The sequence below is a fragment of the Enhydra lutris genome, unplaced genomic scaffold (genome assembly GCF_002288905.1).
Source record: "Enhydra lutris kenyoni isolate GAN:26980312 unplaced genomic scaffold, ASM228890v2 scaffoldscaffold46, whole genome shotgun sequence".
Taxonomy (NCBI): domain Eukaryota; kingdom Metazoa; phylum Chordata; class Mammalia; order Carnivora; family Mustelidae; genus Enhydra; species Enhydra lutris.
This window is the reverse complement of record NW_019154130.1, coordinates 16,654,277-16,675,503: the sequence shown is the minus strand read 5'-3', so window position 1 is coordinate 16,675,503 and position 21,227 is coordinate 16,654,277. Positions and strand designations below refer to the sequence as shown.

Genomic DNA, 21,227 nt, shown 5'->3' with positions numbered 1-21,227 from the left:
CCAAATAGAGAAGTGGTAGAAAATGAGGTTTATTTAAAATATGAGCCAGATGTCAGCAGAGTGCCTGGTAAAAGTCCCCCCAAGGTATGTTAACTTCTGGCTTCCAAGTTCCTATTTTTGCTTATTCTTTCACCACTACTCCCGGGGACGTGTTTGCTCCAGGCCCTCCTGGCCCCAGAGTGAGCTCCTAACATGCACTTTGGACCACCTAGGTCACCTGGTAAAGGCAGCTCTTTGGAGAGAGGAAAGACGCCAGCTGCCCTGTGACTGACCCTAAATAGGTTTCTTTCTGACTTCCAGTTACCGAATGAATAAGTCACGGGAATAAAAAGGCACAGTACAGGGAATCCAGTCACCGCTGCCATGGTGGTGATGTATAGTGACAGTTGGTAGCTACACTTGCCGCGAGTGCCCCATAAGGTACAAATATGCTCAAATATGTCATACACCAGAAACGAATGTAACATTGTGTGTCAACCACACTCAAAATAGGAACATCCTTAAAGAATAAGCATCTTTCTGGTTAAGACTTACACATGCTGGGGGCTCTTTTTGTGCCTTTGTCTTCTTTCAGAGAGGTCCTTTTGTTTTTATTTCCCTAATGCAGATAAGGAAATGTGACCCAGAGATGCATGCTTCACCAAGGGTGACAGAGCTGAGCCTTGAACCCAGGCAAACCGTTCTAGGTCGAATGAATGAATGCTTCTGCAAGGAGTTATAACAAATAAAAGGGATTGAAAACACTGCCTAGAAAATATTCCATAATAATAAATGCAGCCTATGTTCATAGCCAACAAAGACCAAAAAATAATGGAAATGTTTGCAAATGAATCCCCATGGAAAGGCACAGCTGGGGCCACACCTCCAGGAGTCCCACTCTGTGTGGCCACAATGTGAATTACCCTTAGGAATTGGAAAAGCGGCCCAGCTTGAGGGTACCGGTTAGCTGTGCTCTAACCATTTAGTAACTTTTTCAACAGAAGGATTAAAAAAATAAATAAAACAGGTGAACACAATTCTCAGTTCTTCAGAGTTTCTCACAGGTTCTTCATGGCCTTGTCTTCACTCCCTCCCCAAAAAACCAACCCACCACAGGCTGATCTCCTTTTTAAAGTTCCAAACCTCCCCCAATTTCATCTTCTAAATGACCCAAATTTAAATATAATCACCTCAAAATAGGGAAAACAGTTAAAACCAGAAAATGAAAATATTTCAAAACACCTCTATCCCACCCCAAGGATCAAATGGGAGAGAACTCTCACCAGCGTACTCGCATCACTCTGGATTTTTATTCTCTATGGACAAAACCCCAATGCCTGCTGAACACTGTGGTTATGCTAATTCTCCACTAATACAGCCTTGGAGACATCCCGCCACGCCTCACTTCTCAAAAAAGGCATTTCACTTCGATATCTGCACTTTGCATGTTATCAGAGCGGTCATGACTTGGATTTTTCTCTGCTTTCATTATAAGATATAGAGAAGATGGGAAGGAAAGAGTAATGTGCACGCATACACACAATATCGCCTTTACATAAACATCCCCTTTAAACAACCGTCACTGTGATTCCAATGACACACTCCAACTTGGCTGGAGAGGCAGTCTAGTGCTATAAGGCCTTCTGATCAGACTCCTCAGAGGCGAAATTTAACTAGTTGGTATTGCAGAGGGAAAACCCAGGTCAGCGGCAAAACACACATGCCAAGAGAGTAAACTTGCTAGTGGCTAGCCTCACAGTGTAAAGGCCTGAGCCATGAGTGGCCTCAAGCCTGTCCCTACACTCTGTGTGACCTTGAACAAACCCCTTCTCTCCACTTCTCTGACACCATCCACCTATAGAGTGCCTTCGTTCAAAGAAAAATAAAGCAATCCCTCTTGATATGTGATGGGGGAAGTGTTACATGAAGCATAGAGCAGAAGTGACAGATTTTTCTAAAGCGGGATACAGATACTTGAGACAGAAAGGGATGTTCGGGCACTCTGCTCCCTGCATGAATGCCAGCCTCTTTCGAACCTCAATATCCAGTCCACAAATGAAATAATGCAAAAACAGGGGATCCTCCCCCTTTCCCTTAAACTCCCAGAAAACACCTTAGGAGCTAAAGAGTTTTGGAAATGGGGCTTCTGCCAGCCCTTCCTTACGTCAATAAAGGAAAGAATAAATTAAAACACGATCAAAAGATTCATGGGATTTCATCGAGGGACAGATAAAAATATTTATAAGCCATTAAAAATTTTCTGACCTGCTTGCTACTTGGAGCAGGGGAGAGGTGCAGAGGACACCTGGGGGTGCCCACTGCAAGCTGCCCCAGGATGCAACTTGGGATAGAAGGGTGAAGCGAGGTCCTAGGGGTCAGCGTGCTCACCTGCTGTTTCTTCACTATGCCTCCTCGGGATCTGAGGTTTGCCTTGCAAAAGGTCTCTTAAACTCTACACTCGTGGCATGGAAGCGAGCAGTTGCAGGGAGGGGAAGAAGGGGGCAGGGAAGGTCCCACGTATTTCATCCATTTGTCAGGGACACTTCACCTGCCTCCTTCCACTTCCTCCTCTGTGGACACAGGTTGCTATACCTTAAAGCTATATGCCGGGCGGGCCTTGCGAAGCTCCATGGCCACAGGGGAGAGCTCTGGAAGATGCCCATTCCAGTGACAGCACCCAAGGCTGCCCCTGGGCCGTCCGCCCCTGCCACTTCCTCTCCTGTGATCTCAGCACGCTTGTGAGGTGGACCCCAGCATTATCCCGTCACGACAGAGAAGAAAACTGCAGCTGAGAGAGGTGGTGGGGCTGGTCTGTGATGGGACCGTGGGTCCCGGGTAGGACACCTGTGCTTTACATTGAATGACGGAGATGATGCTGAGGCACAGCTTGAAGTACAGCGCTCCCAGCCATTCAAGTAAGCCTGACAGCAGTCCTGTGAGGTAGGGACCTCACTGTGACCTCGTTCTGGAGGATGGTGAGGCCCAGAAAGGGAAAAGCTCGGCCCAGGCCACCTGACAGCCGACTGGAGGAGTCCGCGTGCCAGCCCGCAGCTGGCCACTCTCTCTATCTACAATGGGAAGTGCTCTGGGCTTGTGGCCTCTGAGGCTCCTCCAAGGGCCTTCCCTGGGGCAGGAGGCCAGTCCCACCTTCTGTGCATCCACAGTACTGTCACAGAGCCTAGCACCCAGCAGGGCTACAGTAAATGCTTCCAAGCCAATGAAGCCAACATTAGCTTCTCCACTCGACTGTTTCACCTTTGACATTGACCTTGTCCTTAGGCTTACCTGGTACCCACACCAGCCAAGGAGAAAATGGTTCTAAATGAACAAACTTGATCCCAGCCCCTCATGTACCCTTCCACACATGAAGAAACGAAAGCAAAGTCTCCTAGAGCCACCAAGGACTTCAGAGCATCCCAGTCCAGCCCCCTGCCAGGGTAGGGGACATCCTCAAGGTCACACAGCTTAATGACTGCCCTGTCTCCTGACTCTTCTCACTAATGCTAAGAACAGGTTAAGACGAGGGTGGAGACACCTTTCCTGGAGCCCAGGCTAGGAGTCAACAGTGGGAGTTTGCAGACCAGTTTCTGATCTGCACCTGCTGAGGGTCTGGGTTCCAATGGCCCTCAGGAGCTATGATCATCCTGCTGGGATGATCCCTGATAGACACCTGATAGACCCCTGAACCGCTCTGGGCGTCAGCTTCTTATCTAGGAAGTGAGATGACTGGCTCACACCCCTCCAAGATTTTTTATAATGTTTTATTAGTAAACATTATTAATACTTGTTATAACAATATTTACAGCAGGAAGTTAGAAAATGCAGAAGAAAGTCTGAATGACTTATAACTGCACCATATAAAGACAATGATTGCTAACTATTTTGACACATTCCTTATAGACTTTCCAGCCACACACGCACAAACACATTTATTAAGCACAAGCATTTTCTGTGCCTACTAATTGACAGGAACATTGTAAGCACATTATATTACCCATAATCCCTTATCTGAAATGCAAAACTCCCAGGACCAGAATGCTTTGGAGTTTGAGAACTTTTGCGGGGGGGATGGTAAAGCTTTATGTTTTACATTTTCATGTTACTATTTCTGCAGCAGAAGGCATGAATATTCACACAAAACAGGATAAACAAAGACTCCAAAGAACTACACATCTATTCAAGCTGGATTTTTCTTCTAAATGAGTTCATGGCCAACTGATGAACTTCTGGGTCATAACTTCAAATTTCAGGACTGCAGTTGAGCGGTCCTAAACCTGTCCCATTCCATTCAGTTCATACATGCACCCCACAGGGTAGAACTATTAGAATAACAAACTAGTAGGAGATGGCTCTGAACCTGTATCTTACCCTAGACCCATTATGCCCCTTGTTGACCCAGACCAATCACATTGCCCCTTGTTGACCAAAGTGGGATTACCCTGTAACCTTCATTTCACAATATGTGAGCAACTATTCTGTCACATGTAATGGTCTCACCAGATTTATCTCCAAGTCTAAGGAAGAGTTGATCCCAACCCCTGGCCTGAAACAAACCCAAAAGGGAAGAGACGAGAAGCCTACTTGGACAGACAACACAAAGTCTTTGGGTCTATACAGCCTGCCCTCACCAGCTGGGAAGATGGAAGGGAATAGGGAGATTGTATAACCATATAAAATGCTGAAGAAAAATTAGGGTTTAACCACAAAACTAGTCTACAAAATCACAAGATTGAATCGGAAAGAGTTTGATGAAAACAAAAATGCTACTGCTACCAAAAAGCAACAATAAAATGCCTATCCATCCATCCATCCATCCATCCATCCATCCATCCATCCATCCAACTACCCACCCACCCATCCATCCATCCATTCATCCATCCATCCACCCATCCATCCATCTGTTCATGATCCATCCATCCATCCATCCACCCATCCATCCATCCATTCACCCACCCACCCACCCATCCATCCATCCATCATTCATCCATCCATTCACCCACCCATCCATCCATCCATCCACCCATCCATCCAACCATCCATCCATCCATCTACTCATTCATTCATTCATCTATTAATTTGTGCATTCATCCATACCCATTCATCTATTCTTCCATACACCCATTTGTTTGTGCATCCATCCATCCATTCATCCACTTGTTCCTTTCCTTCCTTCCTTCATCCATCCATTGATGCATCCATTTGTTAATTCATTCATTCATCCATCCATCCATTCATTTGTTCATACATCCATCCATCTGTTCATTCACTCATTCATTCCTAGATCAATCATAAAGTGTTTTGCATCCCCCCAGGAATGCAGAATTCTGTCTTTGGCAAGCCTGGGTTGCTCACTGCTTCATGCATTTATTTATGCAGCATTTACCATGAACCCACACTAGATTAGGAGGTGGGGAAAAGCAGAGACCCATATGGTCCCCATTTTCACAGAGTTTGTCAGCCAATGTAGGAGATAGGTAACAACCAAGTCAACACATAAGGAAATTTAAGCCACAATCTCCAGGAGTGATTAAGTATTGTGAAAACACACCAGAGCAATCAATCAAGAAACAGGGCCGTGTAGGGAATACTTTAAAGATGGCATAGGGGGGACCTGAGTGGCTCAGTCAGTTGAGTGTCTGCCTTTGGCTTAGGTCATGATCTCAGGGTCCTGGGATCAAGCCCCGAGTTGGGCTCCCAGCTTAGTTGGGAGTCTGCTTCTCCCTTTCCCTCTATCCCTCCCCCTGCTCATGTGCCCACTCTTTCATTTTCTCTCTCAGATAAATAAAATCTTTAAAAAATAATAGAAATTAAAAAAAATAAAGATGGCAAAGGACAGGGAAGGCCCTTCAGAGGAGGTGACTTTGAAGGGCAGGCAGGATGGGCTACAGAATGTGTGGACTCCAGTGCAAAATGAAAATGTAGAGGCCCTTGTTCGAAAGTTAATAAGAATTTCAAGAGGGTGACAGCAGAGCTGACCACACAGGTCACACACCTGGATGCAGGCCCTAGGGGGAGGTTTAAGGGCATGAAGGAGAAAGTGAGCATCTCAGTTCAGAGGGACCAGCAGACACAAAGGCCCAGAATGGGGATGCAAGTGTAAGTATTCTGGAAACGTGATAGCACAGGGGGGAGACAAAGGACCTGTTGAAGAGCATTCAAAAAGAGCTCCCTCCAAGCCACAGAAGTAAACAGGCACTTTTTCTATCCAGCTGCCTGGCTCGTGGCCTGGCAGGAAGCAGCATGGACCACAAGGTGACCTTGAGGTGACACGGAGACCAAGTGGCTCTGTAGAACCTGCCTGCAGCAGGAGAATCCACAGACATACCTCTGCCACTGCTTTGCTGTGGCTTCCACGTGAGTGCAGACCCCTGGAATAACACCCCCCCCCAGGTCTCAGCTCTGTCTGTGACATGGGAAGGGCTGCAAGAACTAGTTGAAACCCCCACTCCCAGCCACCATATTGCAGAAACTGAGCCCCCAAAAGTTAGGCGATGTGCCCAAGAGTGCAGGTTATTTAGCAGCTGATCAGAAAAAAATAATAATACAGGGAGCCTTCGGGAATCTAACAGGGATGCTTTATCACCACATTGGTCTTCTATATCAGGCTTCATTCCCTCAAGCCTCCAGATGATTGCAAGTTACCTGCCCACATCTAAAAGTAGGCTGGGCTTTTGACCTGTGAGCCCCAGGGAAGAGGCATTTCCATCCTGTATAAGGGGAAAAGCCCAGCAGTGGCTCTCCGCAAAGCAACACTCTGGAGGGTTTGAGGGGGATTGGGAGGTCCCCCTGAACATTTCTTCAGAGTTGACCCAAGACACTACCAATGGATGTGAGCAAAAGGGTCAAGGTGGGGGCTGCCAAACACCAGGCTACTGAGGGTCCCAAAGATGCAAAAACATCAGAGGCAAAAACTCTACAAGAGGATGATGGAACCCTCACCTTCATTCTGATATCACTGCTTCCAACAGGCAGGAACACACAGGTTATGACATCAACTTTTTTATCCAACCAACCACCAGAGACAGCAGCACCAGGACAAGGGTCTAAGCCTTGATTCCCTGAAGATACCGCCCCATGGGATTCTCATCCCAGGTCATTAGGAACAACGAACCCCTGCTGGTCTCCTTCATCAGAGGCCCCTCATTTGGGGCCCCTGCTGGAGCCTGCAACATTCCTCACAGAAATGCCAGTATCTTGGGAGGCACCAGCAGAACTACCTGAGTTGTCCTAGGTGCCAAAATCCTCAATTCCAGACTCTGAAAAGCACATCGATTGGGGGCAAAATAACCGTAGGCCCAGTGAGATTTGTGTCACACTTCAGGGGGCTGCTCCAGCCTCCTCATGTTGGAGATGAGGAAGTAGAGGTTCAGAGAGGGTAAGGGTCCCACCTAAGGTCACACAGCGCAGTGTCCTCTTTGTGCCCTCCTATAGCCCTTTGCATCTCCCACCACCCCACAGTTTATAGAAAACCAAGATCTCTCTGAACCCCCTTCCCCCCAGTCCTGGGATAAGGCATGATAAATGATTTACCTATAGTGCTAAGATTCTACATAATGAAGATACAAAGGCAGAAAACTCATTTAATATTTTGGCTTGCTGTCATGCAAAGATAGGTCCTTACTTAGTTAAGGATCCTTTGCCTTCATAAATTCACCAGCTCAGAAAAGCTGTGGTTTAAGCACAAACCAGCAAAGACCCCTAAAAATGGTGGTGGAAGACAGTGAGCTGTGCTGTTGTAATAGCCAGCAGACCCATGACACTACTTAAATTTTAAGTAATTAAAATTAAATTTTTCAGTTCACTTCTTCCATCACACTAGCCACAGGTCAATCTCCATAGTCACAGGTGACTAAAGGCTACCATACTGGACAGCACAGTCCTAGAACATTCCATCATGGCAGAAAGTTCTGTTGGCCTGCTCAAGTCTAATCTGAAAGTTGCCTCTTCGGAGAGCTCTCTACTGACCTGACCACCTCATTCTAAAATAGATCCCCTCAGGGGCCCCTTCTCCTGTAACCTGTCTTCCTCCTGGCATTGGTCACACTGAGAGATCATCAGTTAACCTGTTTATTTGTACTTTTCCCATCTCCCTGCTGGGATGCTCCTTGAAAGTAGCAATGTATCCATCTTGCTTTCCGCTGGGGCTGTTGTGATAAATGTATCTCGCCCACCTGGCCTACTTAGATACCACTTAGCAACCCGGGGTCGGACATCCACTTCTAACATAATCTTGGATGTTTGTCAATTTGGGGGAATTCATTTCACTTACTTTTCCCTAATCCCTATCGAAATTGCCATGTTGAAAGTTAAGAACCAGTTCAGAGGAACGCGAATGCTGGCGAACACTGGAGGGACCACACCAAGGCACAGTGGAACCCCGTCTGCAGTCTGGAGAACCTGGCCTCGAAGCTTCGCTCTGCTGCCTCCCAGCTGTGTGATCTTGGGAAGGCACTTCACCTTTGAGTCCCAGTTTTATCATCTGTAAAATAGGGACGCACCGCCACCAGCCTTGTACTGTTGTTCTAAGGGATCAGTGGATAGTTGATATAAATGTGAAAGTGATGGGTGAAGTGGGTGCTGGGGGTGGGGGAAAAAGAACAAGCCAAGGAAGGGAGCTGTAGGGGAATCTACCACTTATTAAGTACCTACTGTGTACCCAACCCTGTGCATACTTCACAAACATTATCCCATTGAATCCTGTGAGCATTTTCCAGATGAGGAGCTGAGGCAGGGAGAAGGGAATGCCACGCCCAAGGTCACACAGTAGGGGGTGGAGGGCGGCAGAGCCAAGGTTGAACTTTATACCAGACCCTGAAGCTTTCCCTTCCTTGAACCCTTCCAGAACCTCAAACTAGTTTCACCCTGGAGATCACCAGGATGGGGAATACTTGACTTTTTTCTTTTCTCTACCTTCTACTTCCAGTCACCAGGGCTCAACTTAAGCTCCCTGGGAACATGGGTGCCTGAATGGAAGAAGCCACCTCCTCATAAAGCTTTTCGCATTTGGGAGAGAGAGTACAAGAGGTGCTGAAAGGAACAGCCAGTGAGATTGTACCCCTAGTGGAGGGAACAGACCAGGAGGAGAGAAGAAACCCTGGAAGGGGGGCAGAGAGCTCTCTGACCTGCAGAGTGATGGTTGGCGGCTCTTTTCCCTGCTTGTCTGTTCCCTGCATTTCCCACCTGGAACTACTGTATTCTGTTTGTAATTGGGGAAGGGAGGTGGCAAAGCTTGAACACGACTACAAAAACAAACAAACAAAGCCAAGAACTGCACACCTAGGACACACTCCCACCAGCAGGGACCTATGGGCACTGGTTTCCAGCAAACATACCTGAGTTTCTGCTCTGAAGGCACCCCTAGGGGAAGGCATGGATTTCAGTTGTTAGTTACCCATTGAAAGAACTAGCGAACAAATACATGACTGTCTCGTCAGGAGGCAGGGAAACTGGCCCTCCCTCCAGGCCCCCACTGTCCCGTGTGGCTCTTATCAGCCCTAGCTCACTCAGTTTAAATTCTAACAAATCACATACAAGGCTGTCTTCCCCGACCAGGCCAAGTCCTTCTAAAAGGACAGTCTCCCGGCATAGGGCCCTGTAGATGCAGTAAGATGCTCAATAAATAATTTTGAAAAGAAGGAAGGAAAACGGCAAGATTTACGTTTCCTGCATTTTCCATAACTACCCTCGACACGTGGGTATGAGCGGACAGCTTGACTGAGCGGGGAAGGGGGCAGCCCTCACCCTAACTCTGCACTCCCCCCTCATGAGGACCCAGGGCACGTTACCTCATAGCGGAGACGGGGTTCTCGGACTCGCCTACAGTCGGAGCGGCCTCCAGGGACACGGTCCCCAGGCTGGCCCGGCTGCCCTTCCGGGAAGACTCTCGGAACAAGCCAGCGCCAGGGTCCTCATCAGAGGAGTTGTCATCAAAGGAGCCCAGGATGAAGTTGGTCATCAGCTGCCTCTTAATGTGCTCTTGCTTCTCGTCTTCTTTGGAGAAGGGTCTGGCTCGCTGGCCCTGGGGCTTGGCTGGAGATGGCGGGCCACTGGTATCCAGGGTCTTCAGGCCTTCGGTCCCCGTCCCATTGGCTTGGAGTGCTGCAGGGTTGTTATCCGAGGTATGGGGGTTTCCTGGGGGATTCTGGTGTGGGGGTGGCTTGGAAGTTCTCTGCTGACAGGCATCTTTGGGACCTTTGTGGGAGGCTGGCTTGGCCTGGTTAGGAGTCTCTGGCAGAGGGCTGCAGTCACTGTTTTTCTGGGGTGGCTCCCCTGAGCTGTCTGAGGCTGGAAAGGGCTCCTGGCTTGGGATACAGCTCCCTTCTGATTTACTCTTGGTGACTTGCATAGAGTCAGTCATTTTCCCCCAGATTTTTAACCAGGAAAGGGTCAAGCAGGAGAAAATCAAACAAGATAGAAAAAGAAGCAATATCATTCAGAAAACCTGCAAGGAAAAAGGAAAAGACATTTCAGAGTCTACGAAATTGAGTTATTTCCATCTTCAAGGGGCTCATGGGGTGAGAAGCAGCTGGGGTTCTGTGCATTCAGCTGAGAGGGTCAGAGGCCAAAGGCAGTGGGCAAAACGGCTCTGCCCACAATGTGCTCCGCGGTCCTGGGCACATTCCTGAACGCCTCGGGATGTCAGCCTCTCATCTCTAATTTAGGTACATGAACACATGCTCACCATGAATCAGAAACATGCATGGAAGAGAGAAACAGATCACACCTCTTAAAGGGCTCTTGTTACAGACTCATAACACCCAAAAAGTAGAAACAGTCCAAATGCCCATTAACTGAAAAATGGAGAAACAAAAATGGAGAAACAAAAGGAGAAACAAAACAAAAATAGAGGAAAAAAAGGAGAAACAAAAGGTGATTATTTAAGTTGTGAAAAAAAAAAAAGAAAGAAAGAAATGGAGGGATGTCTGGGTGGCTCAGTTGGTTAAGCAGCTGCCTTCGGCTTAGGTCATGATCCCGGGATCCTAGGATGGAGCCCCATGTCAGGTTCCCTGATCAGTGGGGAATCTGCTACTCCTTCTCCCTCTGTTTCTCCCCCTGCTCCTGCGTATGCTCTCTCTCTCCCTCTCAAATAAATTTTTTTTTTAAAGCGAGAGCTTAATAACAGATAGAAATTCATTTTGCCGAAGACATGAATCCAGATATTCTGATTTCTTACCCATGCCTCTTCCTGGCACACTAACTCTGCCTACTAATGAGTAGATCATTGTTATTTGATGTAAATATTGTTTTTTTTTAAAGATTTTATTTATTTGAGAGAGAGAACATGAGTGGGAGAGAGAGCAGAGGGAAAAGCAGACTCCCTGCTGAGCAGGGAGTCCGATGTGGGACTTGATCCCCAGATTCAGGGATCATGACCTGAGCCAAAGGCAGGCAGTTAACTGACTGAGCCACCCAAGAGCCCCAGAAGTAAATATTGTTAAGAAGCAAACAAAAACACAAATGAACATGTTGAAATTTCAGAACAAATTTTACCACAGGGATACAGAAATATTAAAAAATAAATAAAAGGCTAGACCACAAAGCTCAAGCATATCAATTTAGTATCTAACAGGTTCTTACTTGGGGTGCCTGGGTGGCTCAGTGGGTCAAGCCTCTGCCTTTGGCTCAGGTCATGATCTCAGGGTCCTGGGATCGAGCCCCGAATTGGGCTCTCTGCTCTGCGGGGAGCCTGCTTCCTCCCCCCACCCCACCCACCTGCCTCTCTACCTACTTGTGATATCTCTCTCTCTCTCTGTCAAATAAATAAATAAATAAATAAAACATTTTTTAAAAATAAATAAATAAATAAAAGGTTTTTTCTTTTTAAATTTCAACATCATATTCTTTTTTTAAAAGATTTTATTTATTTATTTGCAGAGAGAGAGAGAGATCACAATTAGGCAGAGAGGCAGGCACAGAGAGTGGGGAAGCAGGCTCCCTGCTGAGCAGAGAGCCCGATGTGGGGCTCAATCCCAGGACCCTGAGATCATGACCCGGGCTGAAGGCAGAAGCTTAACCCACTGAGCCACCCAGGCATCCCTTAACATCATATTCATAAGGGAAGTGGAAAAGTTCTCAAGTTTTCCTAGAACAGTGTAATCTGAATAATTCCTGCAGACTTTGCACAACAGAATTTCCAAAATGTTGTCAAGGGTATTTTCCAGTTATACCTAGGACCAGGAGAGTTTTTTTTCTTTTAAAGCCATCAAGTTTCTTTTTAAAGGAAAGTCAGTCAAGGGTGGTTCAACATCCATCAATGTTCATTGAACATTCATTGAACAAAGAGGAAAACCACATGATCACTTCAATTAACACCAAAAAAAGCATTTGGCAAAATACAACACCCTTTCATGATAAAAAACAGAAAAATAGGAAAAGAAAGGAACTTCAGTGTAATAATGCATAATTATGAAAAACCTACAGCTGATACATACTCAGGGGTGAAAAACTGGAAGCTTTCCCCCTAAGATCAGGAACAAGACAAGGATGCTCACTTTCACCACTGCTATTCAACATTGTTCTGAAGGTCCTAGCCAAAGCAATTAGACAAGAAAAAGAAATAAAAGCCATCCAAATTGGAAACGAAGAGATAAAATCATCTCTAATCATAGACGGCATGATCCTATACAGGCTTCCCTGCTATCCAAAAGTAGAGAAGTTCTTACGAAACCTTTTTTTAAGTTGAAATGGCATAAAGCAAAGAAGCAATTACCATTAATTTATATGGACACATTTTTGAGCATTCCTAGACCCATGAAATAACTTCTCTTAGGCTTTTCTGGGTAGCTTAGGATACATCTTGCTAATGGATACACAAAATAAATCAACACAAAGCTCAGATGCTCACAGACATAGTTCAAAGCTATGGTGGCTTTGATGCTGAGGTGCTGAGCGTAGTTCTTACCAAAGAAGCCTGGCAGTGCCACTGCCACTGCTCAGGGTACAAGCTGCCCCTTTAACAGCTCTCTGCAAAACAAACGCTGAATGCTATTTTTACTTTTCACCTTTTCTCCTAAAAGCAAAACTCCTCCTTGGGTTTCTTCCAGTTAGTGAAAATAGGAATTAGTGTAGATCTAATATAGGTCTTTTGCAGAAGGAAAGTGGTATAACGTGAACTTTCAAAAAGCAAGAGATACCTGTGTACAGGAAATCCTAAAGAACCCACACATACAAAAAACCCTAATAGGAGTAATAAACAAGTTAAGCAAAATTGTAGGATACAAGATCAATTAGTTGTACTTCTGTGCACCAACAATGAACAATCTGAAAAGGAAATTAAGAAAGCAATTCCAGGGGCGCCTGGGTGGCTCAGTGGGTTAAAGCCTCTGCTTTCAGCTCAGGTCATGATCCTAGGGTCCTGGGATCGATCCCCACATTGGGCTCTCTGCTCAGCAGGGAGCCTGCTTTCCCCTCTCTCTCTGCCTACCTCTCTGCCTACTTGTGATCTCTCTCTATCAAATAAATAAATAAAAATCTTAAAAAAAAAAAAAAAAAAAAAAAGAAAAGAAAGCAATTCCAGGGGTACCTGGGTGGCTCAGTAGGTTAAGCATCTGCCTTCAGCTCAGGTCATGATCTCAAGGTCCTGGGATCGAGCCCCCTCATTGTGCTCCCTGCTTAGTGGGGAGCCTGCTTCTCCATCTCCCTCTCCCTCTGCTACTCCCCCTGTTGGTGTGCTCATGTTCTCTCTCTCTCTCACTCAAATAAAATCTTAAAAAAAAAAAAAGAAAAGAAAAAAGAAAACAATTCCATTTACAATAGCATCCAAATAAGCAAAATATTTAGGATTAAATTTAACCAAGGAGGTAAAAGACCTGTGCAATGCTGGTGCACAAAACATTGCTGAAAGTAATTAATGAAGACCTAAATAAGTGCAAGCCATCCTGAGCTGGTGAGTTGGAAGACTTTCTGTTGGTAAGGTGGCCCTATGCCCTGAAGCAATATACAGATAATGGAACTGCAAGGGAACTGCAAGCCAAAACAATCTTTAAGAAAGAACAAAGTTGGAGGACTCACACTTCCCAATTTCAAAACTTAATGTGAAACTACAGTCAAAATAGTGTGGTACTGGCATAAAGACAGACATCTAGACCAATGGAACAGAATGAAGAGTCCCAAAACAAACCCATACATCTATGGCCAATAGATTTTCTATGACAATATCAAGACCATTGTGGTGGCGGAGGGGCACCTGGACAGTCAGAAGAGTGTGCAACTCTCCATCTCGGGGTTGTGAGTTCAAACCTCACGTTGGGTATAGAGATTACTAAAGAAAATAAACAAATAAAAAAAAATTCAAAGGGGAAAGAATAGTCTCTCCAACATATGGTTCTGGGACAACTGATTTCCACAAGCGAAAGAATGAGGTTGAACTCCTAACTCAGACCATACCCAAAAATTAACTCAAAATGAGTGAAAAACTAGAGAACCTGAGTGGTTCAGGTGGTTAAGAGTCTGACTCTTGATGTGGGCTCAGGACATGATCTCAGGGGCATGAGACTGAGCCCACCACCCACACGCCCTCATCCCTCATCAGGCCCTGATGAGGGCCCAGAGTCTGTTTGGGATTCTCTCTCCCTCTCCCTCTGCCCCTCCTGCTCGTGCTCTCTCTCTCTAAAATAAATAAATCCTTTTTAAAAAGACGAGTCGACAACCTAAATATAAGAACTAAAAACCACAAAAAGTTTAAAAGAAAACATAGGAATAAATTGTCGTGACCATGCAATTGGCAATGGATTCTCAGATGTGACACCAGAAGCATAAGCAGAAAGTGAAAAGACAGCTTACAGAATGGAAAAAAAATCTGTGAAACACATACTTGGTAATGATTTAATATCCAGAATATATACATAAGACTTACAACTCAACAACAAAAAGACAACCTGAAATTAAAACGAGAAAAGGACTTGAACAGACATTTCTCTGAAGATATACAAATGGCCACTAGTTCATGGAAAGATGTATCCTTGTCATAACATAAATGCAAATCAGAACTGCGCTGTATCACTTCACACCCACAAGGATGGCTTGTGGGAGGGGAGAGGAGAGGGGGGGAGAGAAAAAGCAGGGAAGGAAAGAAGGAAGGGAGGGAGAGGAAGGAAAAGAGAGAGGGAGGGAAGAGAGAAGAGAGTGAAGGAAGGAAAAGACAGGGGGAGGAAGGGAGGGAATAAGTGAGGGAAAGAGAGGAGGTGGGGAGAGGGAGGGAGGGGAGAGAGAGAAAGAGGGGAAGGGAGGGAAGAAACCAGCAAGTGGTCTTTGAGGACAGGGAGAAACCGGACCCCTGCACGCAGCTGGTGGGAACGTAAAACGATGCAGCTGCTGTGGAAAATGGTCGGTAGTTCCTCAAGATGTGGGACATAGAACTGCTCTAAGACCCAATACTTTCACTCCCAGAGGCAGAGCCCCAAACAACTGAAACCAGGGGGTAAACAAGTACAGATGGACGGAAGCGTGTGCCCAGCAGCGCCCAACTGTCGGATGCCCTTACTCGGCACTCTCCCCAAGGTGCCCCAGCCACAGCACCATGGGCTTCAGGGACTGGAGCATTCCCAGTGCGGGGACCATGCTGTGCCTCGTAGGGTGCTCAGTAGCACCCCTGGCCTCTACCCAGCAAAGGTGCCAGGAGCACCCTTCCCCTCCGTTATGACAACCAAAAATGTCTCCAGACCTTGCCAAACGTCTCTGGGGACAAAATTGCCCTTGGGTGACCACTATTGGTCTGAACACCCCAGATCTACTCCCTCCCTCCCTCCATTTCCAAATGGTAAAATCCTCCTGGGAGACACATGAAGTCTTTCCAGAAAACTCTTCTCTGGCACAGAGCAAGTTTGCAAAAAGTTTAAAAAAGGGAGAAAGGTCAGCATCCTGAAACTGCTGGCTCACACATGTCCCCTGAAGAAGATTTGGAAACTAATCATTGGCAGATGGCATTGCCAAAAACGTTGCAAAGGCCTCCGGCCCCCTTGGCAGCCCAGCAGGTTAGAGGGCTGCATCTTTCCTGGGTGGGAGAGTGTGATGGGGTAGAGGAATCCACGCCCACGGCCCTCCACTGTGGCAACAAAGACAACACAGCGGAGAAACACAGCGTTCGCTGGTCTCCCCAGGCCCATCTGGAGACCCCCCAGAGACACGGACCGATTGTCATTCATTTCAGGATCCTTGGGCCCAGCTTGGTGTGAGGTACGTGGGAGGTACCCCAAAAGCGTGTACTGAAAGAATGATAAATCCAGGTGCACACACACTGAGCTCCACCTGATAGGTGAAGGCAAGCTGGCATTTTGCATAAATTTGAAATGCTAGCATCTCCTTGCCCTAGAATAAAGAGAAAAGCATTTGAGTCACCCCCTGGAAGACAGAAGAGCTACATCGAGGCAAAACCAGGCTGCAGCGGTTTGGGATCTGGGAACCCCGAGAAGGCATTCTTTACTTTGATCCTCATTGGGAAACTGACCAAACTAGGCAAGGGTTGCATCACAAGAACTCCTTGGGCATTTGCTCAGGTAATCCCCGCTGGCTGGGCAGGGCATTGCAGATGGCAGGCAGGCCGTGTGATGAGTGACACAGGGAGAAGGATGAGGGGAGGGCAGGTGGGCAGGCTTGTGGGGGCAGGTACAGGCCAGGTCAGTACACTGGAACCTCTGATGAATGGAGCGACCAGCAATTCTCTCCAGTTCGGGCCCCCTCTCCCACCCAGAAAATCCTTTAAGATCTGCAGTTATTCTGAAAGGGGCCATGGATCTAATACCCCACACCGACCTTGCAGAGGTTACCTGCAGAGAAAAACCCACGTATCTTTTTTTTTTGCAGAGTAATGACATGGGACCCAAAGGCCACCATACTAGAACTTTTTCCCAGTGAGTACACAGAAACAAAAGGAACTGGTTGAGAAAGCTTCCAAACTCCGGGTCTCAGTTTTCCCATCTGTAAAAATGGGGATACTCACTCTTACCCCATTTACCTGCATTTATTTGCTCCTGGGATAACCTAGAAACACAGCATTTACACATATGTACAGATTGCAAGTGTAGAAAGCCTGCCAGCCTCCAATCTTCAAAATGGCTGTGATGGATATTAGAGCTATTGTCATTATTTTAACTTCCATTTCACAGCTCAGTAAACTGTGGCTCAGAGAAGCTAGGCACCTTGATGCTGTTCAGATCCAACCCTGACACCCATACCTTTGCACTGTCCCCCTCCCACCAAAAGTGGATATGAATAAATTCCATAAAAGGGACAGTGTTACAACGAGCACATGGATACAATCATAAAACCAGACACCTGGCTGTGTCCCTGGAAGATGGAGCAGCAGAGTGACATGTCAACTAACAATGCCAGACATGCACAGTGGTCCAGGAGGAGCACTGTGCAGGCAGCTGGATCCCATGAGCAGTAAAAAGGCTAGAGAAGTCCGCCCATTGAAGCTCTCCAGACCATGCCATGCCAAGCTGTTGCCCTTCGCTGAAATAATCCACCTGACCTGAAAAACGAGCTCAGCCAAAGCTATTTTTGTTTCTTGACAACCAAACCCAAGTGGTAGCTGCCAGGTGTCAGAGCAATCGTGGCTCCAGTCATCGTGAATGTAGGAAACCACTCAGTACCAACAAGTACAGCACGGAGACCAAATGAAGACTGGAGGGGGCTGGTGGGGGAGGGGGGACTTGGAGTTGGGGGTCATGATTTACTTACCAACTGCTCCCCACTCCCACAACACATACTCAGACCTGGCCAGGTCTGCAAGTTTCCCAGGCAGGGCAGAATGTCAGCGTTCGACCATCAGTCCCATGTCACAGTCGGATTTTTCCTCCCATCAAGATGAACTCACAGTTGTGTGCTAATACTTACCATCGCTGTGGCCACGCCCACCAGCTCCAAGGTCGTGTGGGTATGAGAGGCGCCTACAGGGTGACTAGGGGCCCAGGATGTCATCTTTTAAGGAGGAGGCTGGTGTCATGCATCAGGCCATGGGGGGAGGAGTCTGGACAGGCCAGTGCTCCAACTGGGGTGAATTTTTAACCCAAGTCAGCCATGTTCTTATTCATCACCTGCAAATATAAGCTATTTGCAAAGGTCCTTGCTCAGCCCTCCCCTGATCTCAGCTCAGCAACTTAAGGGTCAGCCCCTCGGGCCACCTCCCTTTAGCTTGCCGCATTCCTGTATTTAGGCCTACTTCACTGTTTATATAATCACCCTCTTGCCCAAATCTGTCTCTAGAGTGTGCTCCCCTAATGCTTCCCTAATTACAAGTGCCTTCTGTTTCTATGTGTTTATCCATCAGTCACTTTGCTGGGGTTTGGCCAAGTGAGGCATGATGGAAAGAGAAGCAGAGTGTCAGGGCGACGGGTGGGTGGGTAGCCAAGAGCCCTCCGGCTGCCAAGGGGATGGCCCAAGGTCCTTTTGCTAATTCAGAAATAACGAAGTTGAGAGGAGCTAGCCACATGAGCGTTCCAAGCTGACTAGAGGATACAGTAACCTGCACTCCGGCCTCTAGGAACCAGGGGTCACAGGTCACCGAGTTTCCCAAAAAATCCACCTGCTCCAACCTGCACCCTAGGAGGGGACACTTGGGGGTCAGTGAGGCCAGTGTCCTTATTTTAAAAAAAAATTTTATAGATTTTATTTATTTATGACAAAGAAAGCAAGAGAGGGAACATGGGAGAGGGAGAAGCAGGCACCCAGATGAGCAAGGAGCCCGATGTGGGGCTCCATCCCAGGACGCTGAGATCAATCACCTGAGCCAAAGGCAGACGTTTAATGACTGAGCCACCCAGGTGTCCCACATCCTTAGTTTTAAATGAGCAGAGGCCAGAGGTCCCACGTGAAATGAGGGACATAGCCATGACCAGCGCTAAGGTCCCAGCTCCAGGCCGGTGCTCTTTCTACACCAAGACACCATTCACGGCAAAATCTACTGACCTTGAGCATCTCTCATCTGGTGCCCTGGGAGGTGACCCAGGTTCACATCTCGGCTCTGCCCCCTACTAGTGGGGTAAGCCTTGGGCAATACCCTCCGGGAACTTCAGGTGGCCACCCGCCACATAGCGGAAGGACATCCCTAACCAGGAGTCCAAGGTGATTGCCTGTGCGGGACACAGGATACAGCGCCTGGAGCTGTTCAGGGTAGGCTGAGTCAACACTGTGACAGCCCCACCACCCCACAGACTGTCATCTCAGACACATTGTGTTCCTGCTGTGTGCCTGAGGTTCCTTGTCTAGAAAAAAAGAAGCAGAAGGACAAAGGCCCACCCACATCAGAGGATTAGGAGAAGGAGAAGCCAAGACCCGCATAGTCACTGAACATGGCCTTCCCCTTCTTGGGGTGGCGAAATGCAAAGGACGAGGCAGGTGACCAACAGCGTGGTTTCTGCCCAGCATCCACCTGCACAAATGTACACCGCGGACTCACATTTGGGTGACAGGTGCCCGTGCACCACCAGTCAGGTGTCCTGGCAACTCCCTGAGGACCTGAGGATCAGGCCCAAGTGGGACAGGCAGACCCCCAGGGGATAGCCCTAGGACTCATCAGCTTCTCCAGCACCCAGCCTCAAGCTGTCAAGGAGGGCACCGCAGGGCAGGTGACTTCCCGAAGGGCGGAAATCTCTGGGACATCCACAGCCTGGGCTAGGCTGGATTAACTTCTTCTCTAGTCCCTCATCCAACGGGGACATTCCCGGGGACGCTGTGTGATTCTGTTGCTGCTGCTCTTGTTTTTCCGGGGGGGTGGTTTTTAATGCTGACATGGGGTTAAAGAAAGGAAGGCAGTGCTAGAGAACGCCACAGGGAATCAGAAGTGATGCCTAGTAAGTCACTGGGAGTGTTTTTCTGTCACTAGCAGCTGGTGAGTATGCAACCTAACACAGCTCTTGTGCTACAAGCTTTACACACATCCTCCCATCAGCTTTTCCTTGTACGCTCTTCCACCCCTCTGGAAGCTCAGTCCCTCCCAAGTTCAGACTTTTAGGACCCAGGTGGCCTCAATCAGGAAGCCCACACTCCTAACCCTCATGTGCTCTTGCTCTCTGGGCAGAATTTCCCTCCATAAGCCCTGAGATGGCTCCCAAGTTAGCAGATCTGGAAAGTGACTGTCAGTACTGCTAGGTTTCTCAGAGCTGTGACCTGGTTCCTAAATCCCTGGGTCCACTTGCTGAGGGGCTAAAATGCAACCAAGAAATAAATAGCACAACCACTTCTCTGGGTTTTGGTGTTCTTCTCCTAAGAAGGTCTTTGGGGGAGACAGGAGAGTCCTGCTCAGACCAAGAACAAGTCTTTCGAACCAAGATCTAGCCACTAGACTCCCAGAACCAGGAAGAGGCCAGTCCTTCCAAGGGTGGAGACAGGCATGAGGGAGAACTAAGAGTGACATCTGCTCTGGGCCTCTGAGGGATGAATAGGAGTTTGCCAGGTTACTAAGGAGGGGAAGACGTTGCAAGCAGAGGTTGCCCTTGGTATCATGCCAGATGGTGAATTAATAACACCACTGGACAAAGATGGGGCACTGCCAAAGTTACTTAACCAGGAGCAGCAATTAGCAAAGTGTTCTACTGTGAAAGATACTTGTTCTCTTAATATATATATTTTTTGGATCTGAAGATGACACGTGACGGTGCAGATGAGAGGGCAGGAAGGGACTTATTCAAGAATCTCGCCTTCCCTTGAGATTAAGCTGAGGGCATTGGGCGTGTGAGATGTCATGGCTCCTCACCCAAGAAGGAAAGTGCCAGGGAGAGCAAGAGAATTTCACCCCTCACCTCACACACACACACCACACCGTCCCTAATTCCCTAACCACAGATGCTAAAGCTCCTCGTGCTGATGACACAGTGGCGCCTTCCATCGCTGTGACTCTCCTGTGTGCAGGTCCTCCTTTACTCCTCAAGAAAGTGCTTCCGGGGAAGTAGTGTTCTCATCCCATTCCACAGACTGCGCACGAAAACCCAATGCCCAGAAAAGGGGAGTGACTCGCCCAAAGTCACACAGCCTGGAAGTACACAGAATTCAGCCCTGCTCTGCCTGACTCCAAAGCCTCCATTTGTAAGAGGGGGCAGGGGGCAGGCTGTTGATTCCATTGATTAATGGGCTACCTTCTTCGACAGGTGGAATCCGAAGTCTGGAAATGAGAACCAGGAAGGCTCGATAGTTCTCAGACTAGTCATTTGTCAGAACATCTGGGGCTCCGGAGAAGCCCAAGGACCATGCGAACAGGTCTAGATCATCTACATGTCTGTGCTTTGGTACCAAATCCCAAACTGTCTGATGTG

At 47.6% G+C, this 21,227-nt stretch overlaps 1 protein-coding gene across 1 annotated transcript in view; it reads right to left on the bottom strand.

The window, feature by feature from the left end:
- Positions 1-10,411, bottom strand: part of LOC111156399 (acetyl-CoA carboxylase beta) — a 98,494-nt gene extending 88,083 nt beyond the window's left edge. Inside the window, exon 1 of the mRNA XM_022517258.1 lies at positions 9,765-10,411. Within this exon, the coding sequence (XP_022372966.1) occupies positions 9,765-10,411 (647 nt within the window). The remainder of the gene's footprint in view (positions 1-9,764) is intronic.
- Positions 10,412-21,227: the final 10,816 nt, after the last annotated feature.